Below are 15,771 nucleotides of genomic sequence, written 5' to 3'. Positions count from 1 at the left end.
TGCTACTGGGAAGTAATGGGGAAGTTGGATTTATCTAAAATTAAGGTTTTGTCAAAGAAATGTCAAAGGGAGAGTGGGTAAAGGGAATTGAAGTTGTACGCAGGAAATTATTTATATTGGTTCACCATTAGTCTATAAGAACTTAAGATTGGTGAATATCTATAAAGGGTAAGAACAGAAGTAAAGCCATAAGGAGAGGACTAATGAGCAATAGTTCAAAGGTAGTAAAATCAATAGATCTTATAGGGGCAGAAGAATTGTTGGAGTGGGGATATTAGTGGTACCTAAAGCAGTGGTTGAAGAATGAAATGTTTGAAATTGAGATTTTGGAGAATTATGAATAGGATTGAGCCACTGAAATAAAATGGAAAGCAATATAATTTGAGAAAATAAAGTCAAGTAATCGAGATGTTGGGATATGGAATGATTACATCTTAAAATCATCAGAGATTAAGAAGAGAGGTAATGGCAGTGGGCCAGACAGAAAATCATGGCAAAATAAAGGGGATGGCCTGGGAGTTAGTAGATGAATATAACAAGGAAAAGTATCAGGTGATACAATCTGATGACATGAGATTCAAAGCTAGCTATTTTTTAGGGAGTAGAGAATTAAAATGAGTTGGAAATACCATTGAGGAACCAAGCATATATCTATTGCACCTCTGGATCCAGTGGTAGGAAGGGACATGGAAAGGAAAATATCTCCTACTCAAGAGGGCCTCAGGAGAAGCAGTGTATTTGAGAAAAAGCCATGTTTCAGAGAGCATGAAAGTGTGGATATCATTCAGATAGGAGGCAGAGGAAGACATAGAAGATTTTGCTGATGACACTGTGTTTCAGAGATAGTGCCCAATGGTGATGTAATCCTGAAGCCTTTATGATGTAGGCAGCATCGAACGAGAAATGTCTTTCTAAAAACACTAGGACGGGCACTGAGGTGGACACTTGACGGGATGAGCACTGGGTGTTTTTCTGTATGTTGGTAAATTGAACACCAATAAAAATTAATTAAAAAAAATAAAAAATAAAAATAAAAACACTAGGAGCTCAATTTTCATTTCTCAGTCAAATCATCCTTTTTCTTTCTTCCACACTGTATTGAAATTTGATTTTAAAAGTAATGCATACTAATCAAAAACATCTAAACATCACAAAAAAGAATCATTTAAAAAGGAAAAATTATTTTAGCCTAGTTTAGTTTTTTTTCTGTAGATTTTGAATTTCTGAGTCAAAGATTTTCCAGATTTTCTTTTCATAAATGAGGTTGTGCAACTTTTTATGTTTACTGGTCATTCACATTTCTTTTTCTATAAAATACCTATTCATAACTTTCAACTTTTTATGTCACCTTAAGAGTATCTTTCTTAAAAAAAAAGAGTATCTTTCTTACTGATTTTATGTTTTTTAAAAGATTTTTATTTTACTTATTTATTCATGAGAGACACACGCACACACACACACACACACACAGAGAGAGAGAGAGAGGCAGGGACACAAGTAGAGGGAGAAGCAGGCTCCATGCAAGGAGCCTGAGGTGGGACTCAATCCCGGGTCTCCAGGATCACGCCATGGACTGAAGGCGGCGTTAAACCAGTAGGCCACCAGGTCTGCTCTATGTTTTTTTATATTAGATTGTACCATAAGAAAATTCCAGTTTTGTAGGTAAAAGATGATTGAATACTGACATTCTCTTGAGGTTCAACTTAATACACATGGCTATTAGCTGGTGGCTCCAAGTCAATATGGTCTATATTATCCTATTTTTCTTTATAATTTCAGCAATATTATTTTAGAGGAGATGAGCTTTCAAAATAAAGACAAACATTGAAAAATGTGGCCATGAAAGCCTGTAGAAATACTATTATTTAATTACATATTAATAATATTCATTATTTACTTAATGATTCCTTTTAAAATGCAACTCAGTATACTTTCTTTTATTGGAAACAACAGTAAATCTTCTTTTTTATCAGACCTAAAGAATGGTCTGATTTTCCTTTAAATAAAATTAAGTCCATCAAAGCTGTATAATAAAGTCTTACTTCATTGTTTCTTGCTTTACATTTTAAGTACCTTCACACACATTACTTCCTTTCTCCTTATAATAAGATGTGATTATCAGTATACATACACATGCACACACATATAATTGTTAAGACTATCAACTATTTCATGAAAAATCTTGAAGTATCTAAATCTCAAAGCAAAACACTCGAAATATTGTTGAAAACTTCATACCTATGTCTAAAATTTTAATCTATAAGTGAAATTCCATAATAGAAACATTATTTACATTAAAAATATAAATATGTTGCTAAATTGAGCATGTTAGTCATTAAAAATACTAAAAAAACGTATTAAACAAAGTACTTACAATCTTGGAAGAGACATTTCCCCTGCCTGTATGTTACCAGGACTTTAGCATTGTAAATTCAAACTGGGAATGTTGAGTGATGACATCATAAAGAGATTGTTAATAACAGGAAGTTGAAGGGAAAAGACAGAGTAATTATATTTTACAGTGCATAGATGCTTCTGAAATCCATTCCAAAATTTTAACTGTGTTTAAATACAATTCTGAGATTCTCAGAAGCTCAAATTCTCTCAGCTTGATCTGAGAGAATTGGTCATTTTTTAAATGATTGAATCTATTTGCTTGTTTAATAAACATCTCATTATTTGATATCAGACTATTTTAACACAATTGAGCATGCACATGTGTATATGTGTACATGAAAGGGTTATATGGACTGAAAGGAAAATAAAAGAATATAAACACTTCTCTATAAAAAAGCAACTTTAATCTTGTACATTTCCTTCATATTCAGACTTCTCCCCATAAAGATTATATGTATGTTCACAGTAATATTTCCTTAAAATAAATTGAATATAGTTTCCTTTTAGATGTGTAAATTACACAAAGGTACAATGCCTATTAAAATAGTACCAAGACGCCTGAAAAAATGTTTTATTTCTCCCCAAATAAAAAAAATATTATTATATATACACTTATGTTAAAAACCAGTTGTCAAATGCTACTTGGTAGGAAATTTGCAAATATGAACTTTTCAGTATATAAAATGAAAACTCATGCCATAGGTAAGGATATGTACAGGAAGAAAAAAATATCTTGAATGTGTTCTAGATAACAAAAAAAAAAAAATGAGTATCTTCTTGACCCCGGGCAGAGAGGCAATTCATTAGTCATTACATTTGTCACCACTTTTTGTTGTTACTTTTATTACTTATTTTTGAAAGTGATTTTTTAATTAATTAATTAATTAGTTAGTTAGTTAATTAATTAATTATGTATATTTTTATTGGAGTTCGATTTCCCAACATATAGTACAACACCCAGTGCTCATCCCTTCAAGTGCCCTCCTGAGTGCCCATCATTCAGTCACCCCGTCCCCCTGCCCACCTCCCCTACCACTACCTCTTGTTTGTTTCCTAGAGTTAGGAGTCTCATGTTCTGTCACCCTCTCAGATATTTCCCACTCATTTTCTCTCCTTTCCCCTTTAATCATTTTCACTATTTTTATATTTTATATTCCCTGTATGAATGAAACCATATAATGTTTGTCATTCTCCGATTGACTTACTTCACTCAGCATAATACCCTCCAGTTTCATCCACGTTAAAGCACATGGTGGGTATTTGTCGTTTCTAATGGCTGAGTAATACTCCATTGTATACATATACCACATCTTTATCCATGCATCTTTCGATGGACACTGAGGCTCCTTCCACAGTTTGAAAGTGTATTTCTTATGTAATGCCCTATTTCATTTTTAGGAAATAAAAGGAAAATGTGATCAAAGACACCAAGTAAATTTCACTTGAGCGGTGCTATGCGGTCTCAGTATCCTTCCATCAGCCAAAAAATCCATCAAACATTATCCTCTGTAGAAAAGTAATACAAAACCATTCAATTTGTAAGCCAAAAATGGATCACAATCAATAAAGCAATAAAAGGAACACTATGTGTAAAAAGACCTGAAAAATGTTTCTACCCTAGGGCCCAGTAATTCTACTCTACTTAGGAATGCATCCTGAGTAACTCATTTCAGCAGAAAGATGTTTATTATAGTTTTACATGAAATTTTAGGGGCACCTGGGTGGCCCAGTGGTTAAGCATCTGGCTTTGGCTCAGCTCCTGATCCCGGGGTTCTGGGATGGAGTTCCACAACTGGCTCCCCACTGGGAGCCTGCTTCTCCCTCTGCCTTTGTCTCTGCCTCTCTCTGTGTGTCTCTTTTTTTTAAATTTTTTTTATTATTTATTTATGATAGTCATACAGAGAGAGAGAGAGAGAGAGGCAGAGACATAGGCAGAGGGAGAAGCAGGCTCCATGCACCGGGAGCCTGACGTGGGATTCGATCCCCGGTCTCCAGGATCGCGCCCTGGGCCAAAGGCAGGCGCCAAACCGCTGCACCACCCAGGGATCCCTCTCTGTGTGTCTCTTATGAGTGAACAAATAAAATATTTATTAATTTTTAAATTTTGAAGCAGTAATATCTATGAAGATTTAAAGCTATAAAGTATAAATGCCTTTTTTTAACTCATTTGAAGAGTATGCTCAAAGTTTTGATTTGTTTATTTGTACATATCATTATTGATTTGAAATTTTAATCATAAGGAAGAAAATTAGTGGAAAGAAGAACCAGAGAAGGGCCTTATAGTAGGAACTAGGAAAGATCTAGGGCTCAAGTAGAATACATGACCTGTACAGTCCCCTCATCAAGGCAATACTGAGGCTTGTCTCCTCCTCTCTTTCCCTTTGTCATATCTCTTTCCTTTTTCTCCCACCTCAGAGCTTTCCCAAATTGTCTTTTAATGAGATATACAACAAGGAAGATTGAAAGCATGCACATATCTACAATGAGATTTGGCTTGGGTTCTAGACTTCTTGAGCTTTGAAGAAGAAAAAATAAGTTTCTTTTTTATTTTCAGTCAACAATTTCTGTCTTTAACAACATTCACACAAAGACTAACAGGAGATTATACATTCCATTGAATCTGAAGCCCCCATACCACTTTCTCCCCTATCTTGGCCCTCTTTGCCACTCTATCTCTTTTATTTTTTTCATAGCTCTGATTACATTCTATATAACTTATTTGTTTATTATTTATCACCCACCACTAGAATATAAAGGCCATGAGGGTGGGAATATTTGTTTTATTTACTGATACATTTCCAGTGCCTAAAATAGTGCCTAGCAAAAATAGACACTGAGATATCTTTATTGAATAAACAAATAATACCTATAATTTCGAACACCTGGGTGGCTCAGTGGTAGAGCATTTATTTGCCTTTGGCTCAGGTCATGATCCTGGGGCCCTGGGTTGGAGACCCGCATTGGGCTCCCTGGGAGGATCCTGCTTCTCCCTCTGCCTCTCTCTGTGTCTCTCATGAATAAATAAATAATGAAACTTTAAAACAGTAAAAAATAATAAATCTATATTTTTATTATGTAAGGAAATGTTAGATATCTCAGGTTTTTTCTTTCACTAAAGAAGCATCAGTAATGTCTGTAGCCAATGAAAAACTAACATTGAGATGATCAACAAACTGCCACCTACTAATAATGGGACTAAGCTGGTTATTGATTTTGAGCCAAAATTTGTGACTCTGTTCCATTTTCATTTTGCACTGTTCCCTTGCTGTTCTGGTGGTAAGGGTGGAAGTGTTTTGAAGGGATCTGCTTGGAAGTAACATATTAGATTGGAAATCAGGAAAACAGTGTTCAGATGTTGACTTTGTCCTTAATCATATAGCCCTCGATAAGCCGACTAAATTTTCCCTGGTGTTTCAATCTGTAATAGGGACAGACAGAATAGCTAGTATATCTAGGATGACACAGACTGTTAAGGATGTAAGAGGGTAGTAATCAAGTGATCAAGAGCTATATTCCACATTTCAAAAACTGAGATTTTTTGCATTCTGTGTTAATATATTTTATGTAAATCATTCTGAATGCTTTTACATGTAAAATATTGATCCAATAAGGTAATATTACTATTTCATACTAAGCAGGTATTCTGTTTGACAATCATATGTAATGAGAATAATTGTTAATAATAAAACTTTATGGAATTCAGCAGTTAAGGTAAAAAATAAAATCTAAAAAGACCCTTCAGCTCCTATACCCACGATTATAAGCTCCATTTGGTTAAAGGAAGTCTGGTATCTCCATCTAGTTAGAATGGTGGTTCTCAACTCTTATTATTTTTCATTTTTTAACTTAAATTCAATTTAACAATATATAGTATAACACCCAGTGCTCATCCTATCAACTGCCCTCCTTAGTGTCTGTCACCCAGTTACCCCATGCCCCCAACGACTTCCCCTTCCCCAACCCTTGGTTTGTTTCCCAGTTATGAATCTCTAATGGCTTCTCTCTCTCTCTCTCTCTCTCTCTCTCTCTCTCTCTCTCTCTCTCTCAATTTTCCCCATTCAGATCCCCTCCCTCCCTTTCTAATCCCTTTCACCATTTCTTAAATTCCACATATGAGTGAAACCATATGATGATTGCCTTCTCCAATTGACTTGTTTCATTCAGCATAATACCCTCCAGTTCCAGACATAGCAAAGCAAATGGTGGATATTCATCTTTTCTGATGGCTCAGTAATATTCCATTGTAAATGTATACCACATTTTCTTTATCCATTCATCTGTCAAAGGATATCATGGCTCCTTTGACAGTTTGAATACTGTGGACATTGCTGCTATGAACATTGGGGTGCAGGTGCCCAACATTTCACTACATTAGTGTCTTTGGGATAAATTCCCATTAGTGCAATTGCAGGGATGTAGGGTAGCTTTATTTTTAACTCTCTGAGGAACCTACACACTGTTTTCCAGAGTAGCTATACCAGTTTGCATTCCTACCAAAATTGAAAGAGGGCTCCACTATATCCACATCCTCTTCAACATTTATTGTTTCGTCTTGTTAATTTTCACCATTCTCATTGGTGTGAGGTGGTATCTCATTGTAGTTTTGATTTGTATTTCCCTTATGGCAAGTGATGAGGAGCATTTTCTCATGTGCTTGTTGGCCATGTGTATGTCTTCTTTGGTGAAATTTCTGTTCATGTCTCTTGCCCATTTCATGACTGGATTGTTTGTTTCTTTGCTGTTGATTTTTTGATAAGTTCTTTATACATCTTGAATACTAGCCCTTCATCTGATAGATTATTTGCAAACATCTTCACCCATTCTTTAGGTTGTCTTTTAGGTTTGTTGATTGTTTTCTGTTCTGTGCAGAAGCTTTTAATATTGATGAAGTACCAATAGTTCATTTTTGCTTTTATTTCTCTTGCCATCATAGATGTGTCTAGCAAGAAGTTGCTCTGGCCAAGTTCAAAAAGATTGCTGCCTGTGTTCTCCTCTAAGATTTTGATGGACGCTTGTCTCGCATTTAGATCTTTCAATCATTTTGAGTTTATCTTTGTGTATGGTATAAGAGATTGGTCCAGTTTAATTCTTCTGCATATGGCTGTCTAGTTTCATTCTTCTGCATGTGGCTGTCAAAGATGAGTTAACCATAGAGTTGAGGGCCCATTTCTTGGTTCTCTATTCTGTTCCACTGATCTATGTGTCTGTTTTTGTGCCAGTACCATACTTTCTTGATGATTACAGCTTTTTTTTTTTTTTTAAAGATTTTATTATTTATTTTTTCATGAGAGACACAGAGAGAGAGAGAGAGGCAGAGACACAGGCAGAGGGAGAAGCAGGCTCCATGCACCGGAGCCCGACGTGGGACTCGATCCCGGGTCTCCAGGATCGCGCCCTGGGCCAAAGGCAGGCGCCAAACCACTGCGCCACCCAGGGATCCCTGATTACAGCTTTGTAATACAGCTTGAAATGAGGCATTGTGATACCCTCAGCATTGCTTTCTTTTTCAGTATCACTCTGGCTATTTGGGGTCTTTTCTCTTTCCATACAAATCTTAAGATTATTTGTTCCAACACTGTGAAGAAAGTACATGGTATTTTGAAGGGATTGCATTGAATTTGTAAATTGCCCTGGGTAGCATAGACATGTTCACGATATGTATTCTTCCAATCCATGAGCATGGAATATTTTTCAACTCTTTGCATCTTCGTCAATTTCTTTCATAAGTGTTCTGTAGTTTATAAAGTATAGATCCTTTACCTCTTTGATTAGGTTTATTCCTAGGCATCTTATGCTTTTGGGTGCAATTGCAAATGGGATTGATTTATTAAATTATCTTTCTTCAATCTCATTGATAGTATTTAGAAACGCCACTGATTTCTGTGCATTGATTTTGTATTCTGCCATGTTGCCGAATTGCTGTATGAGTTCTAGCAATCTTGGGGTGGAGTCTTTTGGGTTTCTCTATATATACAGTATCATGTCATCTGTGAAGAGGGAGACTTTGACTTATTCTTTGCCAATTTAAATGCATTTTATATCTTTTTGTTGCCTGATTTCTGAGGTTAGGATTTCTAATACTATATTGAATAACAGTGGTGAAAGTGGACATCCCTGTCTTGTTCTTGATCTTAGGGGAAAGACTGAGAGTTTTTCCCCATTGAAAATTATATTCACTGTGGGGCTTTTCATAAATGCCTTTTATGATATTGAGCAACGTTCTCTCTATCCCTACATGCTGAAGAGTTTTGATCAGGAATGGATGCTGTATTTTCTCAAATAATGTCTCTGCATCTATTGAGAGGATCTCCTAGGGTTGTTTTTTTTCTCTTATAGATATGATCTATAGTTGATTGTTTTACTAGTATTGAACCATGCTTTCATCCCAGGGATAAATCCCACTTGGTTGTGGTGAATAATCCACTTAATGTACTGTTGGATCCTGTTGGCTAGTATCTTGGTGAGAATTTTTGCATCCATGTTCATTAGGGATATTGGTCTATAATTCTCCTTTTTGGTGGGGTATTTGTCTGGTTTTAGGATTAATATAATGGTGGCCTCATGAATGAGTTTGGAAGTACTCCTTTCCTCTCTATTCTTTGAAACAGCTTTATTAGAATAGGAATTATTTCTTCTTTAAATGTTTGGTAGAATTCCCCAGGGAAATCATTTGGCCCTCAACTTTTGTGTCTTGGGAGGTTTTTGATGATTGCTTCAGTTTCCTCGCTGGTTATTGGCCTGTTTAGGTTTTCTATTTCTTCTTGTTCCAGTTTTGGTAATTTTTAGGTTTCCAGAAATACATCCATTTCTTCGAGATTGCCTAATTTGCGGGCATATAACTGCTCATAAAACTTTTAAATAATTGTTTGTATTTCCTTAGTATTGGTCATGATCTCTCCTCTTCCATTCATGATTTTCTTAATTTGAGTCTCTTTTCTTTTTAATAAGGCTGGCTAAAGATTTATCTATCTTATTAATTCTTTCAAAGAACTGGCTCCTGATTTTCTTGATCTATTCTACAGTTCTTCTGGTCTCTGTTTCATTGAGTTCTGTTCTAATTTTTATTATCTCACTTCTTTTGCTTGGTTTAGGTTTTGCTTCCTGTTCTTTGTCCAATTCCTTTAGGTGCAAGGTTAGCATGTGTATTTTAGTTTTTTTTTTCCTCCAAATTTTTTTGAGGGGTGTTTGTATTGTGATATTTTTTTCCTCTTAGAACTGTTTTCGCAATATCCCAAAGATTTTAAAAAGTTGTATTTTTCGTTTCATTTCTTTTTTTAAAAAAGTATCTTTATTATAAGGAAAATACACAGCAAAACAGAGCTGGAAAGTAGTGTGGGTATAAGATCTAGAAAAATTTAATCATGAAACAACCTGCTCAGTTACCAAACATGCTGTTCAAACATGGATTCCTGCTGTGAGGGAGAGTGATTTAGCCCTTATCCTTCCCACCTTTCCAGATTCAAAAAAATCTGCTCTTAGGGCTGGGCCCAGGGAACCCATTTTCCAATTTCTTCTCTTCCTGGAGTTTGGGAAAGTTATATAGTTCTCAGGCTTTCAAGATACAGAAGACAATATGGAGAAGGAAAGGATATTCTAGCCCTTTGGTCCAGTGTTATCCCCAGCCCTATCCCTCAGTATTTGTTGATGCCAGAGATAAACCCCATGGAATTAGGGCAACTTAGGCAGCAGTATGCTAAACAATGAGGCTGTGTTGATGAGGAAGTGAGCAGCATCATCCTTGGCGTAGAAGCTGACCAGGAGGTAAGTACAATAGGAGAGATGCTGAGGAATTTGTGGGAAGAGGTAAATTGGAGCCCATAGTCCATCTGTTCCTAGTGTGTCAGAAGCCGAGCCTTTCCTTGGTCAGGGGTCTCAAAAGGTGTCCCTTTCACAAGTTATGGGTGACATTGTTCGGGGTCCAGACGATAGGTATGCTGAAGAAGGGGATGCTTAGTAGATCCACATTCAGCAGTCCTACCAAGATGATGTAGGCCAGCCAGATGCTCTGGCTCTTCATCACTCGAGTGTTGGGGTTTACTTCACTGTGTGCCACCCCCACATTCTTTCTGCTGGCTTCAAAAGCCGGTCCGACTTGAGGCCCGACGTTCATTACCACTGTATTTTTATTTTCATTAGTCTCCATGGATCTTTTTAATTCTTCTCTAATTTCCTGGTTGACCCATTCATCTTTTAGTAAGATGTTCTTTAACCTCATGTGTTTGAGTTTCTTCCAAATTTCTTCTTGTGATTGAGTTCCAGTTTCTGTGGTCTGAAAATATGCATGGGACAATCCCAATCTTTTGGCATCAGTTGGGACCTGATTTGTGACCCAGTATGTGGTCTATTCTGGAGAAAGTTCCATGTGCATGTGAGAAGAATGTGTATTCAGTTGCATTAGGATGGGATTTTCTGTATATATCTGTGAAATCCATTTGGTCTAGCATGTCACTCAAGGACCTTGTTTCTTTGATGTTCTGCTTACAAAATCTATCATTTGCTGAGACTGCTGCGTTAAAGTTTCCTACTATTAATGTATTATTATCTATGTATCTCTTTACTTTGGTTATTTATTGGTTAATATACTTGGGTGCTCCCACATTAGGGGCATAAATACTCACAATTGTTAGGGCCTCTTATTGGACAGACCCTATATCATAGTGTCCTTCTTCATCTCTTATTACAGTTTTTGGTATAAATTCTTTTTTTTTTTTTAGTTTTTGGTATAAATTATAATTTATCTGATATGAGGATTGCTACCCCAGTTTTCTTCTGAGGCGAATTTGAATGGTAAATGGTTCTCCACTGCTTCATTTTCAGGCTGGAGATGTCCTTAAGTCTAAAATGAGTCTCTTGTTGACAGCATATAGATGACTCTTGCTTTCTTATCCAGTCCCATACCCTGAGTCTTTTGATGGGATTATTTAGCCCATTCATGTTCAGAGTAACTATTGAAAGATATGAATGTAGAGTTATTGTATTACTTACACAGTCCTTGTTTTGTGGATTGTTTTTTGGTTTCCCTCTTTCTTTTACAGGGTTCCCCTTAATATTTCTTGAAGAGCTGGTTTAGTGATCACATATTCTTTCACTTTCTGCCTATACTGAAAGTTCTTTATCTCTCTTTCTATTCTGAATGACAGCCTTGCCGAATAAAATATTCTTGGATGCATTTTTTCTCATTAATACCCTCTATTATTATGACAGCTCCTTCTGGCCTGCTAGGTCTCTGTGTATAGGTTTGTTGTTAATCTGATATTTCTTCCCATATAAGTGAAGCATCTCTTGTCTAGAGCTGCTTTAAGAATTTTCTCTATCTTTGAAATTTGCAAGTTTCACTCTTAAATGTCAAGGTGTTGAACAGTTTTTGTTGATTTTGGTGGGTCCTCTCTATTTCTTGGATCTGAATGCCTGTTTCCTTCCCCAGATTAGGAAAGTTCTTAGGTATGATTTATTCAAATATACTTTGTGTTCCTTTCTCTCTACCTTTTCTGGAATGCCAATGGCCCTAATATTATTCCTTATCAAGCTATAATTTATTTCCCTAGGCCTTTACTCGTGGGTTCTTTTTTTTCCTTGTGGGTTCTTAATTGTTTTTTTTTTCCTTTTTTCCTCAGCTCCCTTCCTTTCCATCAACTTGTCTTCTATGTCACTTAGTCTCTCTTCTACCTCATTAACCCTAGCAGTTAGAGCATCCAGATTAAACTGTATCTCAGTTAAAGTATTTTTAATTCTGACCTTATTAGATCTCAATTTTTCAGTAAGAGAATCTCTAGAGTCCTTTATGCTGTTTTATGGAGCCACCAGGAATTTTATAGTTTTACTTCTGAATTGTATCTCTGACATGGTTTTTAAATCCACGTCCAGCAAGTCTGTGGCAGAGTATTACTTCCGGGCCTTTCCTTTGTGGTGAATTCTTCCTTCTAGTCACTTTTTCCAGTGCAGAGTGACTTATGAATGAGCAGAGTCAAAAATATCAACCACAACTAAGTAAAATACACCCTTGATGGAAACGATTACTTTTCTCTCTTTATATTCCAGGTTGCATTTGCATTCCAGGTAGCATTCCAACTGTTCTCTCTTTACATCTCAGGTTGAATTTGTAGGTGTTCAGTATGTTTTGAAAGTTATCTAAGTAAGTTTGTGTGACCAGATAAATTGAGGACCTCTGTTCTTCCATCATCTACCTTCCTCCCCCAGTTCTCAACTCTTAAACCTCAATAATTTATGAGGACACTTTCAAATATTGATCAACAGATAATAGAAATTATTGTTTCAAGTAGGGATGCACACTTCAAATCTTGTCAAAAGGACCTTGAAGAGAGTGAATCATCTCATAATGAATCAAATAAACTTTGCAGCAAATTAAAAGGGGAAAATTGGGATATCAATCTTGAACCAACAGTCATATTTCCTGGCACATGCAATACAAGCTCTAAATGAAGGTAAGATTATTTCAGGTTTTTTTTTTTTTTTGCTGTTGTTGTGGTTAATAATTTAATCTCAATGCTTAGCAGAATGCTGCTTCAAGTAGGCACTCAACAAATATTTGTTTAATGCATAAATATGCAAGAGAGTGTATTATTAAGAAAGAGTTGTAGTCAGGTAGAGAGAGATAATGGGCTGACATGCAACAATTTAAATACTATTAAAGTGGATATTTTTATAGATCATGAGTAGCATTCAGCATTAGAGTAATTTGCAATTATTGTGGTCTTGAATACCTTTATTTAGAATATTTTATTTGAAACATGTGCTCAGAATTTCTCATTTTCTGATGTGAAAGTGATCTGGCTGTGACATTTGTCACCCCATTGTCAGGTTTGATTCAGTTGATCTGTCTGGCTAGGCAGGTGTCTCCTTCCTTCCTCACTACTCCAGATGCATCCCTCCAGAAGCTGCATGCTAGGTCGAAAAGGACAACCTTCCCCAACAGAGGAGGACTGATCTTTGGTCCAGATTATGGGGGTAGCTGTGTTCCCTTGCTATAACTTTCAAACAAGCTCTCAAGGTCCATTTTTAGGAGCATGTAGGGTAGTTAAGGTTACAAGCCTCCAGACACATCCAAAAGAGATGCTGCATATGGAAGTCTGCCTTTCCTTAAAACAACAACAACAAAAATCTAATTTTCAAAATTGTTCTATAAACACATGTACACACACCATTGGGAATCACAGAATCAGAATAGTTTGTCATTCAAAAAAGGAATTTTGTAAAGCTTATGAGAGAACATTAATAAATATTCTAATTGCATGTAAGACCCATAGCAACTAAATGGTGGCTATATATTTTTTTAATTAATTTTTATTGGTGTTCAATTTACCAACATACAGAAAAACACCCAGTGCTCATCCCGTCAAGTGTCCACCTCAGTGCCCGTCACCCATTCCCCTCCAACACCCGTCCTCCTCCCCTTCCACCACCCCTAGTTCGTTTCCCCGAGTTAGGAGTCTTTATGTTCTGTCTCCCTTCCTGATATTTCCCAACATTTCTTTTCCCTTCCTTTATATTCCCTTTCACTATTATTCATATTCCCCAAATGAATGAGAACATACACTGTTTGTCCTTCTCCAATTGACTTATTTCACTCAGCATAATACCCTCCAGTTCCATCCACGTTGAAGCAAATGGTGGGTATTTGTCGTTTCTAATTGCTGAATAATATTCCATTGTATACATAAACCACATTTTGAGAAGATAATAGAAGATCAGTGACAGAGTTTGTTAGATATTTATTTTGATTGTTCAAATTAAGACATTTTTAAAAGGCAAATGAATTAAAGGATTAGAGAGGCAACACATGTGCACTGTCCTTTTTGTTTTTCCTTATAAATACTACACATGGAACTCCCAAGTTTCAGTAGATAAACATGTGGATCCAATCTATTTCTCCAAACTCTTTCTGCCATTTTTCTCATATTCCTGATACCTATGTCTACTGAAAGATGTGATGGACCCTATTGATTGCTTACCCAAAATTATCCCCTTCTTCTTGCTTACCTGTTATCACCATAGAAGCTAGGAAGTCCAGGTACATACTTTCTAAGACTTTCTTGTAGGTTGTAGTGGTCTCCTGGCCTAGACTGGGCCAATTATAAATGAGAAAAATACTTATATGGTGTGCCTGAGATTTTCTATTGTAATAAAAACTCTATTTCATTCCTGCTTTATATATTGTTATATAATGGCATGATGCTTTAAAGTGCAGGAGCCATCTTGCAAACATGAGAGGACATATTAACAATACAAAAGATAACTAAAGAGAAAGACCTTAGGAGTCTGAGCTTCAATAACATTTTTAAGCCACTAGCTTTTTGTAAGATCTTAAATTTATTTATTCATGAGAGACACACAGAGAGAGGCAGAGACAAAGGCAGAAGGAGAATCAGGCTCCCTGCAGGGATCTTGATACGGGATTCGATTCCAGGACCCCAAGATCATGACCCAAGCCAAAGGTAGACGCCCAACTACTGAGCCCTGCAGGCACCCCTAAGCCACTAGCTTAACTATGAAAAGATTTTCGGAGATCTTGTTAAGAAAACAATAACGTCTCTATGTTTTCTGCTGGTATTAATAATCTGTTACTTTTTTTCAGAAAGTAATAACTGATCCAACCTTCTGTGACAGTTTATGACTTTGTGTTTTTTTCCAGTGTCTTTTCCCTCATCTAAAATAGTCTCCCCACCATTTCCTTACCTTCTTCATCAAGAAGCAGATCAACTATTATTTGCTTTGTAAAAACTTCATCATTCAAAGTTAATTGCTTGCTAGTTAGAGTTGATTAAAATGTAATTATTGAGAACCTTTTTTTTTTGAGAACCTATTTTATGACAGATATTGTACTAAAAGCTAATGATTTAATTATTTAAAAAATGACTCTCTGGAGCTTACAGTCTATTTCATATATAATTAATTATATACCAACATCCATTTCCCCATTTTTCCTTACATGCAAAACCCCAATATTATTTTATTGTCCATACTTCCCCCATATAACTTGAAAGAAGTAAACCTTATCTAGAGATCTAAGTATAAAGTATTGTGGTCCTAAGCCTTCGTTCAATTCTTCTTGTTAGTGATTGATTTAAGGGGTGCATATCATTCAGTTCTAGCCAATTATATCTGAGAGAAGGATTCTAGGAGAGGTTTCTTCACTCTTCCATAGGAGTCACTAGAAAATACAGTCCACTTTCATCTCCTAGAAATACTCATATCTGGTTGCAATGTTTGAAACCAATACAACACCATCTTATAACTATGAAGAGAGACGCAAAAGGCAAAGCCAAACAACTAAAGTAGCACAATTTAAAGATAGAAATTGGGATTTTGATGACCTTTGTGATATGTTGAATATGCCACTCCTGAAACTTCCTCTAG

The 15,771-nt window shown here is 36.1% G+C and overlaps 1 protein-coding gene and 1 pseudogene across 1 annotated transcript in view; both read right to left on the bottom strand.

The window, feature by feature from the left end:
- The window catches only part of CYLC1 (cylicin 1), an 80,912-nt gene extending 71,015 nt beyond the window's left edge, over positions 1 to 9,897 (bottom strand). The window contains exon 1 of the mRNA XM_026016773.2: positions 9,847 to 9,897. Coding sequence (XP_025872558.2) covers positions 9,847 to 9,897 — 51 coding nt within the window. The remainder of the gene's footprint in view (positions 1 to 9,846) is intronic.
- Positions 9,898 to 9,990: 93 nt separating this feature from the next.
- Positions 9,991 to 10,507, bottom strand: LOC112933597 (ORM1-like protein 2 pseudogene; annotated as a pseudogene).
- Between the last annotated feature and the right edge of the window lie 5,264 nt (positions 10,508 to 15,771).

The sequence above is a fragment of the Vulpes vulpes genome, chromosome X (assembly GCF_048418805.1).
Source record: "Vulpes vulpes isolate BD-2025 chromosome X, VulVul3, whole genome shotgun sequence".
Classification (NCBI taxonomy): Eukaryota; Metazoa; Chordata; class Mammalia; order Carnivora; family Canidae; genus Vulpes; species Vulpes vulpes.
This window is presented reverse-complemented; position numbering and strand designations above follow the sequence as displayed.